Genomic DNA, 21269 nt, shown 5'->3' with positions numbered 1-21269 from the left:
ACAGCCCAACAGATGGTATTTTTTTATTAATAAAATGTGGAAGTAACTAGTAGGTTTTTATGGGTAAAAGTACAAAATAAATTTACCAAAACAGACTGGATCACTAAAACAAGAAGGATGGTTTGACATATATAACTTTTTGAAGTATGGTAACAAAACAAACTTTTAAGTTCCATTTTACCTGGTATTATTTATTCCTTCTGATGAAAAGAAATGGGATTTGAGAAAATCCTATCTATCTCTTGAGCACAAATTAGATATCACTTTTTAAATGACCATGCCATTCTTCAGATTTTGATATAGCTTCCAAACCAAAGTTTCAAAACAACTCTGACTAGCAAACACATCACTGTACTTTAAACAGAGTGATGTTTTCTATCCCATATTTTAAAGCACACACACAGGCAAGAATCATGACAGATAGCAGATCCTAAAGTGAGTTTATTAACTCTTTAGGTAGATTAGGCAACACTTGTTTTTAAACTAACTACAAATCAAAGTCTCTATGTGCTTTTTTTAATGACTACATGTCGGAGGGAAAAAAAAGGGCTGTGTGTTCTGAACTCTGCCTACCTAAAATTTGCATCTAGTCACGTGCCATTTTTAGAAGATGTCCCCTTCTGAGATAATCAAGTTACTCCTATAACAGGGAATTTAGACTTAATCACCAAACTTTAATATTATGTTATATAGGTCAAGTGAGTATGTATAACTTTCTCCAGAAACAAAGGAATTCAGAATAATAGGATTTCAGATTTAATTGTAGAAATAGCAAAATATGTTTTGAGAGTGTCATTTACCACAACACAAATCAATATTAAATGCTTTTTGCAGGAAGCACACTTTCAGAAAATGGGCCATAAAGCTTTCTGGGATCCGACCCTAATTACTAGAGCAGGCTCTTGCCGTTTGTCTCTCTCTTCAATTATTTACAGGGCAAAAAAGCCAAATGGCATCGCATTAGCTATATTAAATGGTGTGGACTTGGTTTCTAACTTACTAATAGTACATAAAAATTACTAAGGTAAATGTGCCTGTAGAAACATGGCTTTTTTTCTTCTTCACCTGAGTGGGTGTATTTATTATTCATATTGTTAAGTGTTGAATAAGCTGTCCTTTAGGCACCCAATGCTGCATAATTTAAACAAGTGCATTAAATATATAAGACATCTAAAAAGTAGTGCATTGATTATGCCACAGAATTTCTTTGAACAGCTACCATGTAGCTCACAGAAGCATCTCTTGCAAGTTCCTGAAAACAAATACTGTGAGAACGACATAGAGATGAATAAGGGTATATCCTTCCTGCTACCATTTTGCTGCTTCCTGGTGACCCAAAGTAAAGTGGGAATTGGGTGAAGTGAAAATGAGGCCCTGGAGTGCTACGACATTTCTGGTCTCGATACTGACAAGTGTCCTTTTTAGGTAGACAAATACAGGGCTATGTCCTAAGCACATGAAAACGTGGACCACACACATTCTAAGAAAGAAAAGGCCTTATCAGAGATTCTTTGTACCAGGCCAGAAATGCCCAACTATCAGCAAGCAGGTCATGATAACAACCTCCCAAATAAAGTTCGGACACTGCATCCATACCTGATTTTTTTGTGATGAGAAGGGCACCGGAGTTGTGAAAGATGTTGACTGAAGAAGGCTGCTGCATCTAGCTTCTAACCTCCTAAATTCTGGCGGCTGCTTCCAAAGCAGTGAAATCTTTAGTCTTTGTGGCCCAAACAATTTTTTAAATGAGTTCAGGAGGCATCAAATTCTTATTGTAAAAATAAGATAGGCCCACTAACAAAGTACCCAGGGTCCCTAGAAAGCCAGGTGCAATTTATATGGCTGTATGTCATCAGCTGTTGTTACCCAAGAGTGTGCCGAGGTCACTTTTTTTAAAAAGCAACATTGGAAATCGATCTGTGGCAAACATATAAGGTAGTTTTGTTTTTGTTTCTTCTTTAACCAATTACAAAGTCACTTTTTTCTCTGCACTGAAATCTGCCCATTGTCCCTCCTTTGCAAAACCTCTAGAGATTAAAAGGGACATCAATGAACGCGAGTGAACTTTGGCCACTTTTCTACCCAAAACACCAGCGTAAAAGTAGAAATCAGTAACCAGGTGAAGTGCCACACCGCACAAAGATCAGAGGCGAGGGGCGGGCGCGCAGGGCCGGAGGCGGGGAGGAAAATGTCCCGGCCCGGTCGCCCCTCCAGCCCCAGTCATCGCGCGCGCGGGAGGGGCGTCCCTGGGGGGCGGGAGGCTTCGTGCCTCGGCGAGGGGAGTGAAGAGTCACAGCCCACAGGGCGAGGCCCTTGGAAAAGGGGTCGAAAAGCCGGGCCACCAGCGGATCCAGACGCAGACGCCAGGCAACGACCGCCGGCCAGCCAGGGCTCGGCAAGGGGCGCCGCTCGGCCCCGCGACCCTCCCCACTGGCCGGGCCAGGAAGGGGCCGGCGGCTCTTTCCTGTCTAGTCTCTCCCCCCGCGGTTTTCTGTAACCCGATCCCCGCACTCCGCTCCCCGGGAAGCCGCCGCCCCGCGCGCCGCCCGGCTCTGCCCAGGCCAGCGCTATAGTTAGCAACCTTCCAGCAACTCCGCCCGTGGGCGGCGGGGGCTTGCTGCGCGCCCCTCCCCGGGACCGACCCCGCGCGCGCCCCTGGGCCCCCTCCTCCGGCGGCCACCTCCCCGCGGCGCCCCCTTACCTTCGCTTGCAGATACTGAGGGTAGTAGTAGGTGGCGTACTGAGGGTACATCTGCTGTTTCCACACTTTGCCCATGAAGCTGGAAGGGAGCCTGCCGTGCAGGGTCGCGGACACTTTGGGGTTTCCAAGTCTCGGGCTCTCCTGCCTCTCCCTTTCCGGCGGCGGCGGCGGCTGCGGCTGCCTCGGCGGCTGCTGCTGCTGCCGCTGCTCCACCTCCCAGCCGGGACCAGACGTCCTTCTCCTCCTCCTCCTCCTCTTCCTCCTCCTCCTCCTCCTCTTCCTCCTCCTCCCAGGCAGAAAAAAAAACACTGCAGAGCGCAGAGGGCACCCCGGACAGGGCGCTCCCAAGGAGTTTCCTCCCGGAGCCCGACTGCTCCGGGGCTGCCAAGGGCTGGCGCGCTGGCCGCGGTCCGCTCGGGCTAGCCGGCTGCGCGAGGCTGAGAGGTGATCAATACAAGCGGAAAGTGCGGCGGCGGCGGCGGCGGCGGCGGCTGCGCTCGGTGCCAGGCGGCATCTGGGGTGGGTGCGCCCGTTGGGGAGAGAGGAGAGGGGCTGGCGTTCTGAGGCCGTGGGGGAAGGGCGGGCGGGGGCGGGGGCGGGGCCTGGGCGCCGCCGAGCCCGGGACCCGCTGGAGGTGAGGGCTGAGTTTTAACCACTCCTCACCTTCCAGGCTCTCGGTAGGACCGGCGGAAGCCCTGGGAGTCCGGATCGCTTTGTGTCGGGGGTGGGGAAATGAGTAGGAGTGGGAGTGAGGGTATGAGTGGGAGTAGGGGTGGGGGGTGGATTGGGGGGACCCTGCTTAAGAACTGCAGGGTGGGCACTTCTTTAGCTTTCCCGAGTTTTTATTTTCGTAAGGGGGAGGGGAAATAAGGGAAAAGAGGAAATCTGATTAATCTCTCACTTCCCACCTCCCCCCCAAGTAATTTTTTTTCGAAAGGGAAGGAAAATGGTTTAATGCCCAACAAAGCTGGAGTCCGGACACCTGGGTTCTGTTCCTCCCACACACCACCTACCCGGAGCCACAAGAGTAATCTTCTAGGTGACCTTGGGAGGGTTAGCCTCCTTCGGTTTGGTTTTCCCAGATGTGAGAAGTGATATCATGCTCTTTGCACAAGGGGAGGCAAAGCACACACGCGCGCGCGCGCGCGCGGATACACAGACACACACACACACACACACACAGACACCTCACAACAAATAGACGGATCCTTTTAAGGGGGTGATGCCGCAAAAAGGCAGAATGTTATTAGAGGACGCAATATAGACATCAGCTTTCCTCTGCCTGTTTCTAATGCTGCCAGACAGTCTGTCAACTCCCACTCAGGAGCAAGGAAACTCCCTGAGTTTGGAATATTTTAAGGCCATTTTGAAAGTCACTCTGGCATACTGTTGCAGTGTGCTTCCGTGACATATAAAATCAATCTCTCTGCCTCTCTCCATCTCCTAATTGTCACAGCTCTAGACAGCCCCAGACGAGCAGTGGTTCAGTTCACTACATAACTGGATATAATTTAATGGAGTTAATTGGTCCCCGAAGCTGCCTGCAGAAGACTTTTATATTCCAGCTCAAAAAGGGAGCTAATACCAAAATGTATATACAGATAGCATAGGTAAGCAAGCATCCTCAAATTAGGGTTCTGGCACATCTAATAAAATGTAACAAAACATTCTGTTTGTTATTAAATAGACCTTGATTGCTTTGTCATTTTGGTTTTTGGAGAGTCCTTTGTTAATAGTACAAGGTAAATTAAACTCAACTGGAATGAATGATTTTGTTAAACAGTTATATTTTTATATAACATTTTAAAACAGGGTTGGTAAGATACTTTAGAACAATGACAAAATAGGGACCTGAAACCCTTATAATGGTTATGTGATTTAGAAAAATTCCTAGATCATACATATTTGACAAAAACAAAATAAATAAAAGTATAGGTGAGAACATATTGGCTATACCAGGAGGCAAATCATGTCCCTCTCATTTACCTATGTGAAATCCTGTAAGGAAGCTAGTATTTACTGTGTCTGCTATAATGTAGGCACTGTTGAAGTTAATGCAGATCTGGAAGGTAAGGTGGAGTGGTTCACTGTCAGGCTAAGGGAGCCTAAAATAGTGCCCAATGTGGGCCCCTTTAATGTTTTTAAACAGAGAACTGACATCAACTAAATTGTGCTTTAGGGACCTGGGAAGACTAGGAATGATGGTTTGGAAGAGTAACAGAAGGAAGAGAAGTAAATTGAGAACAATCTCAGAAGTTCTAGGTTTGAGGTAATAAGGGAAATTACCAAACTTAGACTGTTCTACTTAGTGTTTTTTCTGGATGATGGAAATTCAGCCTGTTTTAGAGAGCCCAAAAGCAGATCCACGCTTATATAGACACTTGATTTATGACTGAGTTAGTATTATAGAGCAGTGGAGAAAGAACGAACTTTTCAATAAATGATTTTGGGTCAACTGGCAATCCATATGGAAAAAAATGAAATAGGAGCACTACCTCACAAATACCAAGGGAGGAGGGGAAAATTGAGGTGAATCAAGACCTAGATGTGAAAAATAAAAGTAAAAAGCTGTTAGAAGACAATATAGAGGAATATCTTTTTGACCTTGAAATAGGAGATTGGTAAAATAACAGGAACAAGAGTGTAAGATTGACAAATTTGACTGTTAACATTAAGAACATTGGTTCATTGAAGGATTTTATAAAGAGTGATAAAAGCCACAAAACAGTTACTTGTAATTCATATAACACAGAAAGTTAATAAACAGAATGCATAAAGAATTCCTTGGAAATAATAAGAAAAAGAGAAACAACTTGTCAGATTATGAACAAAAGAATGAATGTGTATTTCACGGAAGAAGCACAAATATCCAGAAAACATAAGAAGATTCTCACACTCATGAGAAAGGAAAATTACAATAATAACACTATACCATTTCTTATTAATCAGATTGGCAAAAATTAAGAAGTCTAAAAATATTAAGAGTAGGTAAAAATATGGAAGGGGGGAAATCCGAAAACACTGCTTACTGGAGGAAACGTAAATTGGTCGAACCACCACTTTAGAAAAAATTTGGCATTCCTCAATTTCATCTGCATGTTTCCTACAATGCTGTAACAGGTACATATCTTAAATAAATTCTTTCATATATGCACTAGGAGAAATGTACAGGACTGTTCATAATAAGTAGAATAGAACTCAAATGTCTACCAACTGTAGAATGGATTACAAAGGTTTTAGTGTATGTACACATTAGAACTCTTTGCAGAAACAGAAATGAATAAACTGCAGTTAAAAGCATCAACATGGATCATTTCAAAATTGATGTTGAAAGAAAAAGGCAAGTCAACAGAATGCATAAAGCATGATTCTATTTGTATGAAGTTCAAAAACAGAAAAAATAACTAAACAGTATGTTATGTAAGAATAGGTGCAAGAGTAGTTTTAAAAAACTTTTATAAGGAAAGTCAAAGGTATAATACCATAAAATTCAGAATAGTATCACTTAGAAAGAAGAAGGATGACGTATTTAAGGAGGGGCCAAGGAAGACCTCTAGAAATCATAATGTTTCAAGTTTTCCTCTGGTTATTGATACACGAGAATGCATTTCAATATTTTTCTTCTAGTGTAAGTTCTTTTGCATTTTTGCTGCATTTCATGAGAAAACATTTTAAAACAATCAACTTTTAATTTTAAGCATGATCATTTTCAAACAAATACAAAAGCAGAGGAACCCTCTGTTCCTAATACCCAGCTTCAACATTCATCAACATTTTCTCATTCTTGTTTCTTCTCTCTAACACACACATAAACACACACACACTTTTATTTTTCTAGAGCATTTCAAAGTAAATCTCAAGCATCATATTTGACCAGTAACTATTTTAGTACCTTCCTCAAACAAAAACTTTTTAAAAACATGTATCATTGTCACACCCAACAAATTTAGCAATAATTTGTTAATATGAGCTAATGCCCAATTATTGTTCATTATTCTACTGTTGTCTAAAAATCATTTTTTGTAGTTTGTCTATTTAAATCAGGTTAACACAATGTCCGCAAATAAATTTGGTTGATATGTCTCTTAAGACTCTCTTAATAAAAAGTTTGTCCCCACTCATTTTTAAATTTGATATTTACTCTTTAAATGATTTGCATCATTTGTCCTGTAGAATTTCCCACATGGCTGATTGCACCCTCACGGTGTTATTTACAATGATGGTTAGTTCTAGAGGTTTGATTAGATGAAGATTCACTTTTATTTTTGACAAAGACTACTTCCTGGGTGGTACTGAACACAACACATAGAAAAGGTGATGTGATGTGTATCCCATCAGAAAATCGTAATGTCTGGTTGTGTTATTTTTAGGGATGTTAAGTTGATCAGAAGTTCAGGCATTATCAGTCTGACTTATTCATTATAGAGTTCCCCATCAGCCATTCACCAGATGTTTTTCAACATTTGTGAGTGTTACCTCAATCTATTTTTTTAAATTAGAAATTACAAATTGTCAATTTCATCTTTTTATAATTTCTTCTGTACTTAGTAATTAGAAATTGTCTGTGGGGAAGAATGTTCTCTCTTCAACTCTGGTTAACTTAAAATACAGCTAGCAAAGGAAAAGCAGGATAAAAAGAATGAGTTGGTGCCCTAGGAAACTCCAACGCTAAACATTTTTAAGTAAGATTCTGAATTTGTAGATTTTAATATACTGTATTTAAATTGCTTCAATCCATTGCAGTCATTATTCTTGTTGGTGCTCAAATTATCTCATCTTTGGCCAATAGGAGCCCCTTCAAATTGCCTCATGTCTTAAGAAAAACAAACACAAAAACAAAAACAAAACAGTCTCTAGCAGACTCTAATAGTCTTGACACTTTTCTTTTTTGCTTTCTAGCATGATAAGATTGTCCTAGGTTCTTTTTTTTTTTTTTTGAGACGGAGTTTCGCTCTTGTTACCCAGGCTGGAGTGCAATGGCGCGATCTCGGCTCACCGCAACCTCCGCCTCCTGGGTTCAAGCAATTCTCCTGCCTCAGCCTCCTTGTCCTAGGTTCTTAAACAGTTCATGCCCAGAGCTGAGTCAGGTATCAGCCAGTTCTCTCCAAAAAAAAAAAAAAAAAAAAAAAAAGTTAACTTGCCTTAAAAATTTTAAATAATGACAAAATTTTAAAAATGTGTTCTACATGTTTATCACATTTATGGGAAGACACTCACAGAAGAATCCTAATAAAATTTTGTGCCAAGATGACCTGTAGGAAAGCATGAGCCATGAAGTGCTTTTTTCCAAGAGTGGTTGTACATTTACGTCTGTGCCAACACTGAAGACGCATCTTCTGTGTTCTTCAGTGTGCTTCATTGGGGAAACAGCAGACTTGGTGCCTTCCTCACAGAGCTTACAGTCTAGTGAGAGAGACAGATGAAAATACAATGATAAGTCATGATAAACTATATGAAGAAAGCAACAAGACAATAGAGGGAGAGTAACTTTGTGGGAGTTAGGTTACAAATCCTAAAGTAGTCGGGGAAAACCTCTTCTAGGAAGTATGATGAGTAAGAATGGGTCAGCCATAAGAATCTCTTATGGAGTCAAAAATGGAGGGTTGTATTCCTATAGAAGCAGCAGCAAGTTAAAAACCTTGAGGCATGAACTAGTCCATCCAAGATCTACAATCTGTTTTCTCCTATAACCAAAGGTAAACTTTTTAAAATAATTAATCAGAAGTGGATCAAACAAATTAGCTTTAATTAATGCCTTTGTTCTAATGCCATCTGCCTGAGACGTTGAAATAATTGGATAAAATGAGACATTTTGATACATAAAGCCCCTGTGCTACAGCATTAGTGAATTGTAAATGGAATCTTAGGTTCATGAGACAGGTCTTATGCAGAACTTGGAACAATACTGAGTGGTTACTATTCTTATTTCTATACTAGCTAACCAGCTTGTATCTGCAATACATTTACTGAACACTTAAACAGAAAGGCAATAGTTTTTGCAAGATGAAGGCGTTGGTGGCATATATGTTAGAGTTCTTAGAGGGTTAAACAAGTAAGAACATAGATGAAAGGGAACCAATGCTTATAACCTATAATGAGGTTTTATCATGAATGGGAAATTGTTTTATAGTCTGCAAGAATGTTTATATGTAAATCTTCTAGCCTGATGTTCCTTAGGTATTAATCATCAGACCGTACTTTGTGAAGCCCTAAATTAAGAAACTAAAATTTTATATGTCACTGCTAAAGAAAAGTATTTTCTTTATAAATGGTAATATGCTTTTAAATAAATTCATCAAAATGAAACATACCAACATACCGTTTTTAAATTTTCAGAATGTGTTCAATCCCACCAGAGCTTGAGAAGCACTACTGACTTCATGCTTCTTACCATAACTTCCTTCTTGACTAGGCTCGTCTCATTTTTTTCCAGATTCTTTTCCACTACGTTACCTCTTGGTATAGAGTTCTTTCTTCCTTCCATTGCCTGCTTCTTTCAACCCTCACCATATTGTTGCATGGTGAGGCTTGGAAGGGTTAGAAGGGTTGGAGGATTGGAAGACCAACTTTGGCCTTTTCTAATCCATTTGCCTAGGGCACCTTTCACCTTTCTTCACCTGGTTCATTCTTACTCTTTCTACAAGACTCAGTTATACCCAGAGTTTCTTCAGCCGCCAGGTTGGGTTGAGTACCCCTCCCATGGTTCCCAGTCTGAACCTCTCTCCAAACATCAGTCACATGCATTTACTCAGTAAATAAGAACACGACTGGAGGCAGAGTTGGAGAGTTGGGGAATTCCAGGCAAAAAGATCAGTATGTGCAAAAGTGTATGCTTGGATATCTACAAATCATTTACTTTGACTTAGAATGCCAAGTACATGCTGCTATGGTCTGAATGTCTCCAAAATTCACATGTTGAAACTTAATCCCCATTGTGTTGGTATTAAGAGGTGGGACCTTTTGAGAAGTGATTAAGTCATGAGGGCTTTGCCCTTATGAATGGATTAGTGTCTTATAAAAGGGCTGGAGGGAGCTAGTTTAGGCCCACTTTGCCCTTCTGCTCTTAGCCATGTGAGGAAGCAGCAAGAAGACCCTCAGCAGGCACTGAATGCCAGAACTTGATCTTGGACCTCCCAACCTCCAGACTGTAAGAAATAAATTCCTGCTGTTTATTTCTACTGTGGTATTTTGTTATAGCAGTGCAAATGGACTAAGGCACATGCAGAGGCTAGAGGCTAGTGGTACTGGAGCCGGAAAAACTTAAGTAGGGGCCCATGTCATGAGAACTTTATTAGAATACCACTGTGCAATGAGTGACATTTTAAAAATATTTTAAGCATAGTCAATAGAAAGAACCTCGTGGCCGAGTGAGGTGGCTCATGCGTGTAATCCCAGAACTTTGGGAGGCCGAGACAGGTGGATCACTTGTGGTCAGGAGTTTGAGACCAGCCTGGCCAACAAGGTGAAATCCCATCTTTGCTAAAAATACAAAAATTAGCCAGGCGTGGTGACGGGCACCTGTAATTCCAGCTACTAGGGAGGCTGAGGCAGGAGAATTGCTTGAACCTGAAAGGTGGAGGCTACAGTGAACCAAAATGGTGCCACTGCACTCCAGCCTGGGTGACAGTGAAACTCCATCTCAAAAAAAGAAAGGAAGGAAGGAAGGAAAAAGCATTGTAAATCACCTGGGCCTTATTTTGTTGGCCAAAGGGCATTATTGAGGGGTTTTATGAAATCTGAGTTGCAATCTAAGTTACAAGGTCAGATTTATGATTAGAAAGAATACATTGTCATCGACATGGTAGATAGATTTAGGAAAAGTAGGTGAAACTAGAAGCAGATACTGCGATTTTTCCAGAGAGGAAGTGACAATGGCTTAAACTACAGCCAAGATGTATAAAAGCAGTGTCACTGATCCATACTAGGTACAGTCAGTAAGGAGTACATTGTCTATGAAGAATGTAACGACAATAAGAAAGTAACTAAAAATCTGTCTGCTTCATATTATTACAGAGCACACTTTTTATTACTAAACAATATTAGTAATAAGTATGCACCCTCAAAAAATACTTTGTTGGTCTGAGTTCCAAACAGTTGCCATGGTTACTATGGAGGTTCAATAATTGTATTCATTATCTATTACTGATGAAGTTATTCCCCAAACTTATCAGCTTAATCAACAAACATGTATTATCTCACATGGTTTCTGAGGGTCAGGAATTTGAGAGTGGCTTAGATGAGTTCCAACTCAGGGTCTGGCATGAGATTAAGCTATTAACTGGTGCAGTAGTCACCTGAAGGTTTGACTGGGGCTAGAGGATCCGCTTCCAAGCTCACTCATATGGCTGTTAACTGGCATCTTCAGCTCCTCTCTCTATGAGTCTCTCTCTACAGGACTGCTCCTGACATGGCAGTGGCTGTCTCCAGAGTGAATGATAGGAGAGAGAGTGTGAGATGGTGTGATCAATCAAGACATAAGCTGAAAGCCTCATTCAGAAATGACTTACCATCAATCTGCCATATTCTATTAGTCACCATGTGGCAAGGGACACTGCCTATACCAGAGGGTAAATACTGGGGTGGGCATAATTGATGATCCCCTTGGAGGCTGGCTACTACCATCATGTATATAGAAGCTTCAAATGAACACATTCTTATTCTTTAGTCTACTTACTTACTTATACAATAAACATTGTTTGCTACATGAAAGTTAATTTACAAAATTATCCTTTAAGCAGTTACTCCCCATTCCCCACTCCTTCTAGCCCCTGGTAACCAACAATCTGCTTTCTGTTTCTACAGATTTACCAACTCTGGATATTTCATGTAAATGGAATTATATAACCTATGGTCTTTTTTTGCTGGGCTTCTTTCATTTGGAGTAATATTTTTTTAGGTTTACCTGCTTGTAGCATGTTTCAGTGTTTCATTCCTTTTTATGGCTGAATAATATTCTGTTACATAGCTATATATTTTATATACATAAAATACTATATATATATATAACATTTCACTTATCCATTCATCTGTTGATGGAAATTTGGGTTGTTTTTGGCTTTTGGATATTGTATATAGTGCTGCAATGACTGTTTTTATGAAAGTATTTTGTAGGGGTTGGGTATTACTGATTTTGACATGCCAGTGAACATTTGAGTGTGTTCAGTAGGTGCTCATACCTGTGAGTCTAAAGCTAAGTAAGATGAGAGGTCTGAGACAGAGACACTTGGGAGTCAACAATGATATATGGGTTATGGTTAAAATTAAAAGAAGGATGAGATCACCTAGGGAGAGCATGCACAGAAAAAAGAACAGTGGAGTAAAGGTAGGAATTAAGTAAAAATATTTATAGCATACAAGATTTGGCTAAAACCTTTTGACATTCTCTGATCTAATACCTTGGGCCTCCTTAGCATCAAACTAGCTCACGTAGGAAGAGCTTCTCATTTATTCTTGACCCATGAACTTTACAGGACTATATAACATTCTTCAACAACTTACTCAAGAGGTTAGTCATTTTTATTATCAAGAAATCCCTTTTTCTTTCTAGGTGCTCAAATTGCAATTTGTGACATTAAGAAATCACATTTCATTCCGTGGAAGATAGATAATGTTTAGTCAGTGTTCTATGATATAAATAGCTTCTCAGGCATCTTTCTATTGACTAAATAACCCCAGGCCTTTCATCTTTCCTTCAAGTATTTTCTATATTTAGATGCATTTTCTAGATCTCTTGTAATTTACTACATCATGATTCAGTTGGACAGTCTAGTAGGATGCCATCTGTGTTCAATAAAGTATGTGCTCTGCTGAGTTCTTGTCAGGCACCCTACTTTTAAGATAGTATCATGTTCTGTTATTATAAAAAGAACAAGACAAACCCACTATTGATTTACGAGTATCCTTAACTTGTGTTCCATTATAATCTCAAGCCAATTTATTGGCATTTATGCCTACATCTTCATTTCTCTTATTCTATCTGTAGACAATATTTTAATTTCAGGGTACGTATTACTATTTCCTTCAAAATTTTCTTTTTTTTTTTCTTTTTTTTTTTTTTGAGACAGAGTCTTGCTCTGTCACCAGGCTGGATTGCAGTGGCACAATCTTGGCTCATTGCAATCTCTACCTCCTGGGTTCAAGCAATTCTTCCGCCTCAGCCTCTCAAGTAGCTAGGATCACAGGTGCATGCCACCACGGCAGGCTAATTTTTTTCTATTTTTAGTAGAGGTGGGTTTTCACCATGTTGGATGCGTTGGCCTCCCAAAGTGCTGGGATTACAGGCATGAGCCACTGCGCCCGGCAAACAATATTCTTATATTGTTAAGTGTTAATACTTTTGTCTTTTTGTCCTATTTGTTATCAAACTGGGTTGAAAATTTTCCCAATTCCTCTTTGTCACTGATAGGGAATACTGAACAACATTGGGGACCTAAAATTCATCCAATATGATAGTTTTCAAACAGATTGACACTAAGCTGTTCACCTGCACTTTTGGGCATATTACTCTCCATCAAATTATGCTCCTAGGATTGCATGAGCCTTTTTATGTTTGCAACCTTCACACTTTAATGGATATTGGAGCATAAGCAAGACTATAAATCTGTCTAGAGGACTAAATTCCAGCTCAAATGAACCTCAATTGTTTCCATTTCTTGTATGCGCAATGCAGAAGGCACTGATTGTAAACCATCCAATCTTTGCCAGGACTTTCTGTGTTTGGCATATACATTGTGATGGGCATAGCAAGGATAATGAAATGCAAGTGATCCTGTGCTGCCAAAATGCTTTTGTTGGAATATTTTCTGTTTGGAAGACGCCTGGCCTATTGGGTTGAAGGAAATCTTATCTAGCATTCAGAACAGTAACTGCACCCTGATATTTGGAAGAAAGTGACTCCTGAATAATGTGATTACAGGGCAGTGGTGTTAATTGCTGAGCAGTCATTAGGATAACCAAACTTTTTGAAAGATTGGTCTTTTATGTACTCAGAGGGAGGAGCTAACATCCCTTAGTCAGTGTTATGCAGGGAGAAAAGATCACCTGATAATTTCCTGGGTTACTCAGATAGTTATCTACTAAACTCCTGGGTAACTGGTGTTGGTGGAGAATGGGCAGAGTCTGTATAGGTCAGGGCACCCACCAGGATCCTGCAAGGAAACAGCCATTTTCTAGTTGGCTTCCTGGAGGTCATGCTCACATTTGACTTCTATTAATTTCTTACACTTGATAGCTTTTACACAATGTCAGACAATTACTTAATGTTATCTCACTTAATCCTCACAATCCCCCTGCTACATAGGTTACTGTCTTTGCACTTGCAGATGAGAAGACAAAACTCCCTGAGGTTAATCTTGCCTAAGCCTTCAGAGTAGAAGAATCATGATTTGAATTGGGTTTATACTCCTTGCATTATGCCTCATTATTTCACTTTAAGCAAAGAGCCAATAGATGATATAAACAATTCAGTTAATTTTCTAATTAATTTTGTCATTAGTGGAAACATTTATGTAAATTTTCTGTAACATCGTGTACTTATCTACTCTAATCTTGTAAAAGCTTCTTCTAATCTTAATTCATATATGATTATGATTTTTATATAAATTATAATCATAACAAATGCACAATTTCAGTTTCAGTCATTCTCATGTAACGTTTTATTTACATTTTTCTATGTTGTATAGCTTTTATAGTTATAATTTTAGTAACTATACAATAATGCACTCAGTAAATATTCCATCATTAAAGAAATTCTTTTTTTTTTTTTTTTTTTTTTTTTTGAGACGGAGTTTCGCCCTTGTTAACCAGGCTGGAGTGCAATGGCGCGATCTCGGCTCACCGCAACCTCCGCCTCCTGGGCTCAGGCAATTCTCCTGCCTCAGCCTCCTGAGTAGCTGGGATTACAGGCACGTGCCACCACGCCCAGCTAATTTTTTGCACTTTTAGTAGAGACGGGGTTTCACCATGTTGACCAGGATGGTCTCGATCTCTCGACCTTGTGATCCACCCGCCTCGGCCTCCCAAAGTGCTGGGATTACAGGCTTGAGCCACCGCGCCCGGCTAAGAAATTCTTAAATGTAGCAGTGAAAATTAAGGCAATACCAGTATACCTCACTTTAGGAAAACCAGAATTATGGACAAGCAAAAAATGCAAAACAGGCTGAATATTTTCTTAACAAAAGGATTCAATATAGAACGCCTTTAAATAGTGTGCTCTCCTGGGTCCCTGGGGAATTCAGGTTTTCAAAATATGTGAGGGTTCCCTAAGGCTGGATAATTTCTGAGATCCTTTCTAGCACCACCGTGATTAATGCATCGGTTGTGTAAAATGAGGATGCCTATATATTCTAGGTGTTATTCAGTTACAGAAACCTACAGAAATGAAGGATGTGTTTACTTCTTAGAGGCCTTGGTGGTTCAATAAAAACCCAGAAGAGTTTTTCTCTCACTCGTTCCCATGATGCCTGAATCCAGGCATTTCCAGAATTGTAGTGTCCTCAGGATGTCAGGGACAGTGTTCGGTCATCTATTCTAGTCCACCCTCCTGCCTCCAGTCGGGGCCACACCCAAAACCAGCCCAGACAGATGAGCCTCTGTCCTATTTTTAACAAGATCCAGGGATGGGAGAGTTCCTCATTTTCTCAGTAACCCCATTTCAAAACCTGTTCACACTTTCTGTTTAATTTTCATGCCATTAACAGAGACTCTCCATGCACTCCTTAAAACTTTAGATCTAATATAAAATACATTTTTCATGAATTTAAAATTAAGGAAATAACAAGTAGGGCTCACATAGAAAACAATATGTGTTTTAGATTGTTTGTGACTTTAGATATACCAGCATGATGTCATATTATCTTATAATATTAGGATACACTGTAGCAAATATTATTTACTAAAAATCCCAAATTTTATAAACTATAAGTACATAGGTCAAATATCTGGAGACATTTGACTGGGAATATGTGATTATATTAAAGAGAGAAGATAACAAAACACTCCCACTTATGACCCCCACCAATGATTTTATTCTTGTTTAGTGAGATTAGATCATATTTAGGTGAGATTTTACTTAAGAAATGCAATAACGAAAAAAACTATAGTTTTATTTTTATTCAATGAGGTTAGATTGCTTTAAGGAAAAAAAAAATCACTATTTACCATACTGCTGATGTTCTGCTAATTGCCTCCTATCAACTCTTATTTCAGTTCTTTTAAACACTAGGAAGCTGAACATTTTAAGGGGGCTTTTTAAAAGGACAAAGATTAGTCAAGGATAGAGCTGGTGACTTTGATTCAGACCTGATGAGTGTCCTTACTTTCGTGTTTCCACACAGTCCTTGCCTCAAATCAAAAGCTTGTTCTGGATTGCACAGGAGTCCTTCTTAGTGGGTGAGATGTGCTTTCCTAGGGCATCATGTGTTAATTGCTTTTGTTTGGGCTAGTTTATTTTATAAATTTATTCTACAAAAATAGATTGATTATTTGACTCTGATAACATTGTGACAGGCCTGCTTGCTTCATTTTCTGTTTTTTTTTTTTTTTTTTTTTTAAAGAAAATTTCTGTTGCGAAGAATGTAAACAATAGTGTAAACACTCCCCTTGTTTCAGTCTCCTCTTGTCTGTTTTGTTTTTTTCTTTTTCTGTTTGGCGCTGAGATTGATATGCAGCCACAAGCACTGGATAAGAATTGTCTATCAGATTTAGCCGTTCTGCACATGATTAATTTTGTTGTGGATAAAACATAGTATGTTTTCTAGGTTTCTCTGGCAGTCACTGTATCAGGTGATAACTATCCTTAAATCATCTTAGTTTATGTGGCGTAAAGTATGTCAGGTTGAAACAATTGTTTCCTCCATTCATGCTACAGTACCTCTTGGGCTTCTCAGGATCATATTTTCATCCTTATGAAAATCATCTGTAATCCCAGCACTTTGGAAGGCTGAGGTGGGCGGATCACAAGGTGAAGAGTTTGAGACCAGCCTGGCCAACATGATGAAACCCTGTCTCTACCAAGAATACAAAAATTAGCCAGCCGGGTGTGGTGGCATGCTCCTGTAGTCTCTGCTACTCAGGAGGCTGAGGCAGGAGAATTGCTTGAACTTGGGAGGCAGAGATTGCAGTGAGCCGAGATTGCACCACTGCACTCCACCCTGGGTGACAGAGCAATACTCTAAGAAAATGGTTAATAACACTTTGACAGATTATCTTTTTCTGTGACTTATAAAACCCCTATGACAAAGACATGACTTTATTTTTCATGTTATAACTAATTTTGAGGCAAGTTACACTAGTAAAAAAGAGAAAAAGAAGATTGTATGAAACAGATAACAAAATAAAACAACCACCTAGCAGAAAGATCTTTCCTTGTCAAGCTCCAGTTAAAAGATATAAACTCCTCAAAGAGAGTAAAATTTTGTATTTTACCAGTGTTAAGTGACTTATGATCAACAAATATTACTGAGTAAACAATAGGTCTGCAGACTCAGAAAATTTAGTCAAAGATATATTTCCTAATAACTATTCCTGAAACTATAGTGCAGTCTCTTTTTATTGTTTATACAGATAGATTTTTGTGGGAAAGAGTCTGAAGACAGACTTAGGTTTGAACTTTTCCTCTGTTTTTACGTATTTGCTGGTTTAATTTTTCCAACTTTATTGAGGTGTAATTAAGAAAAAATTTATGTATTTAAGGTATGCAACATGATTTTTGAAATATGCATCTATTGTAAAATGATTACCACAATCATGCTAACATATCGGTCACCTCGAATACTTACCTTTGTCATTTTTATTATTGAGCCTTTGTCTTTAATTGCTGTGTGACCCTGGACAAGTTACTTAACCTCTCAGTGCCTCAATTTCCTCACCATAAAATGGAGAGGACAACAATTGTTTCTTCTCATAGGTTGTTGTATTTTATATATATAAAATATATAATGATTAAATATATAATGATATATATGTGCGTACATATATGTGCATTGAGAAATGATCCTGGTAAATAATAATTACTATGTATGATAGCATATGTTAGCTATTATTGCTAATTTTAAAATGTAAGATATCATTGCCACTATTATTATAGCGATCTTGGGCGTTAGCAAAAATTATGGTGTTTGAAATTGATTCCCAAGAGAATAGGAATTCTTCATAGAAATTGCAGACAGTAAAGGGACTCCTGGGTAGTGTGTAAACATGAAGAAAAGGATTTACACTTTACTGATCAAAACTACTCCCATTTTGTGATTAACTGAATTCTTTTTTTTTTTTTTTCTTTTTTTAAGAGACAGGATCTGCCTGTATTGCCCAGGCTGATCTCAAACTCCTGTGTTCAACTGATCCTCCTGCCACAGACTCCCAAAGTGCTGGGGCTACAGGCCTAAGTCACCAGGCTTGGAAGATTAACTGAATCTTAAAGTTTATTTCAAATATCATGAAGATTCACAGAGGCAGTTATGACTTTCCTTGAGATATACAGAGCTGGCCTGATCTTACTAAGTTTTCAGAGGTCAAGATGCGTGGGCACCAATCTTCTAAACTTCCTTTAGTTAAAGGAGACTTGCAGATTGCCTAAACTTCATACTTGCCATCTTCTCTGCTTGTCCTACTGTGCCATCTCTAAGTTTCATCTGTGTTCTCCACATTTGGATAAGCACTTGCCAAGCTTCACACTTCTTTGAATGGTCTAAAGCAATCCTCATAAATTCTCCTTCTTCATGCTATATGTAAGAATTGTTTAATTTCAAAAGCACCACAAGCAGATTAAAATATTTTCCCATTTTGAGTATTCATTAATTTATTAGACAGCTATTTACTGAACATTCCTATGTGTTAAGCACTTGAAACATAAAGATAAATAAACTCTGCTTCCTCTCTACATATCCATACTTACATTCTAGTAGTTTACTGATGATCCATTACATAGTTGATCCTCATTATTATTTGATTTACTTGCTAAAATTGTTTTGTGATTCCAAAGTCAATACTTGTGGCACTTTTGCAATCATTTGTAGATATGTGCAGAGTTGGTAAAAACTTTGAGTCCCTTGCTATACACATTTCCAGTTGAGGTTGAACAAGGCGATACTCTGTCTTCTTATTTCAGCTCTCATGCAGTAAATTGTGTCCTTTTCCTGCAGTCTACTTATTGCCACTTTTTAATTTTTTTTGTATTTTAGTGTTTTTGTTGGTGACCTTCCTGTTTTTAAAAGCCCCAACTAGCTAGGCGCGGTAGCTCACACCTGTAATCCCAGCTACTGGGGAAGCTAAGGCAGGAGAATTGCTTGAACCCAGGAGGCAGAGATTGCAGTGAGCCGAGGTGGTGCCACTGCACTACAGTCTGGGCAACAATTCGAGACTCCATCTAAAAAAGAAAAAAAAGCCCCAACTATAATGCTGAAGTGCTGCCTGGAGTTTCTAAATACAAGAAGACTGCATTGCGCGATATAGAGAAAATATGTGTTGAGCAAGCTTCATTCAAGCATGAGTTATAGTGTTGTTGGCTGTAAGTTTAACATTAGGAAATCAGTAATACTGTACATTCAGAAAAAGGAAGCAGAAATTCACCAATCTGTACATGAGACCTCTCTGGAAAGTGTTCACATAAAATCAATTGTGCATGATGAAGCTGTGGGAAAAAATGGAAAAACTGCTAAATTTGTAGATTCATGAGCTGAATTACAAGGCCAAAAACTGAAAAAATTTATGGTCATTTTACCCAGGTACAGGAAAGTGTTAAAACCCTCTGAATTAGTGTTTTTATTATAGAGAAATACAGAATATAATTATTTGCTAGAAATATATATTAAATATGGTGTCTTTAAAAATAAACATAAAATAAGATTATATATTGATCAGTTGACAAAAAACCTTGTGGCCAGAAACTTGTAGGAACCTATCCCTGTATTTTCTCTAGGAGCAATGGCTCAGTATTTGCTAATCTAGTGTTTATAGTGACTGTATAGAATGCAACTATTATGAATCACAAGAACTGACTGTACATTCTTTGATACCTTATAGCTATGATTCTCATTCAGGGTGATTTTGTACCCCATGGGACATTTGGCAGTTTACAAGCGTTTTGATTGTCTTGATTAGGTGGAGGGTGGGGGATCAGAAGATGGTGCTATTGGCATCTAGTGGGTAAAAGCCAGAGATGCTGTTAAACTTCTTATAATGCACAGGACAGCTCCCCATAATAGAGGATTAACCTGTTAAAACTTTCAAAAGTGGCCAGGAGCAGCAGATCATGACTGTAATCCCAGCACTTTGGGAGGCCAAGGTGGGCGAATCACCCAAGGTTAGGAGTTCAAGACCACCCAGGCCAACATGGTAAAACCCCATCTCTACTAAAAATACAAAAATTAGCTGGGTGTGATGGTGGGCACCTGTAGTCGCTGCTACTTGAGAGGCTGAGGTGGGAGAATTGCTTGAACCTGGGAGGCAGAGATTGCAGTGAGCCAAGATCGGGCTACTGCATTCCAGCCCCAGGGACAAGAGCAAAAAAAAAAAAAAAAGAAAGAAACTGTCAAAAGCGGCTAGGTGTAGTGGCTCACACCTGCAATCCCAGAAATTTGGGAGGGTAAGGTGGGTGGATTGCTTGAGCTCAGGAGTTCAAGACCAGCCCGGGCAACTTGGCAAAACTTCATCTCTAAAGAAAAAAAAAAAAAAAAAAAGAGTCAAAATGCCAAGGCTGAGAAACCCTGTTTTATATCAAGGATCTGCAAATTATTTCTATTAAGGGCCAGATGGTTAATATTTCCACCTTTGTACACCATGTGGTCTCCCTCCCAGCTACTCAACTCTGCCATTATAGCATGAAAGCAGCCACTGACAATATTCCCCAGCTGATGGATGGGTGCAGCTATTTTTGAATAAACTTTATAAAACAAATCAGCATGTTGGACCTGGGCCTGGGTTTTTGAATCTTTTCATAGCAGTGATTCTCAGTCTTTGGATGCTTGTTAGAAGAACCCAGAAGCTTTTAAGTAGTGGTATTTCCTGAACTCCACTCCCTAAAATTGTGATTGGATTGGTCTGGGATGTGCCTCCAGGGTTGACATTGTCTAAGGGCTCTCCAGGGATTAGAAAGTACAGCCAGCATTGAGAGCCACTGCTCTGAAGAGCTGCTGTTTGTGTACTTGAAGGTTTACTTGCGCAGTAAACCCTTATCAGTAATCAGCAGACCCTTTTCTTGCAATCTGGCTTTTGTCCCATGCACTCTCCTGAAAGTTCCCAAATTAATGGCTTTTTATTAGTACTGATTCCTCTGAACCTCTGAGGTTCAGGTTTAGAAACACTCCATGTCTTCAGGTGCCTTGAAACTCCTCACTCTCCTGATTCTCTTCCTGTGCTTTTAATTAGTTCTCTGCCTCTTCTTTCCTCTCCTGTACCTTAAACATAGGTGCACCCCTGAGAGCTGTCTGGAGACTCTTCTCTAATTTTCCCTGGACTTTGTTATGGCTCTGCCTGTCCATAAACAACATTCACACTGCTGTTGGCTTGATGTCTCCCACAAAATTGGTTTAGTAGGTGGGTTACCTGGTGACTCTAGTCTTTCTTTTCTTTT

General features: G+C 39.6%; 1 protein-coding gene across 4 annotated transcripts in view; it reads right to left on the bottom strand.

Moving 5' to 3' along the window:
- RBMS1 (RNA binding motif single stranded interacting protein 1) overlaps window positions 1-3218 on the bottom strand; it is a 218341-nt gene extending 215123 nt beyond the window's left edge. For 2 of the 4 annotated variants that reach the window (XM_039469809.2, XM_074399597.1), the window contains exon 1: window positions 2702-2937. In XM_039469809.2, the coding sequence (XP_039325743.1) occupies window positions 2702-2776 (75 nt within the window). In that variant the 5' untranslated portion in view covers window positions 2777-2937. Of the gene's footprint in view, window positions 1-2701 lie in introns of all 4 variants that reach the window. The other 2 variants (XM_039469811.2, XM_039469806.2) reach the window with 2 other exon arrangements.
- Between the last annotated feature and the right edge of the window lie 18051 nt (window positions 3219-21269).

The sequence above is a fragment of the Saimiri boliviensis genome, chromosome 5 (assembly GCF_048565385.1).
Source record: "Saimiri boliviensis isolate mSaiBol1 chromosome 5, mSaiBol1.pri, whole genome shotgun sequence".
NCBI classification, from domain to species: Eukaryota; Metazoa; Chordata; class Mammalia; order Primates; family Cebidae; genus Saimiri; species Saimiri boliviensis.
This window is presented reverse-complemented; position numbering and strand designations above follow the sequence as displayed.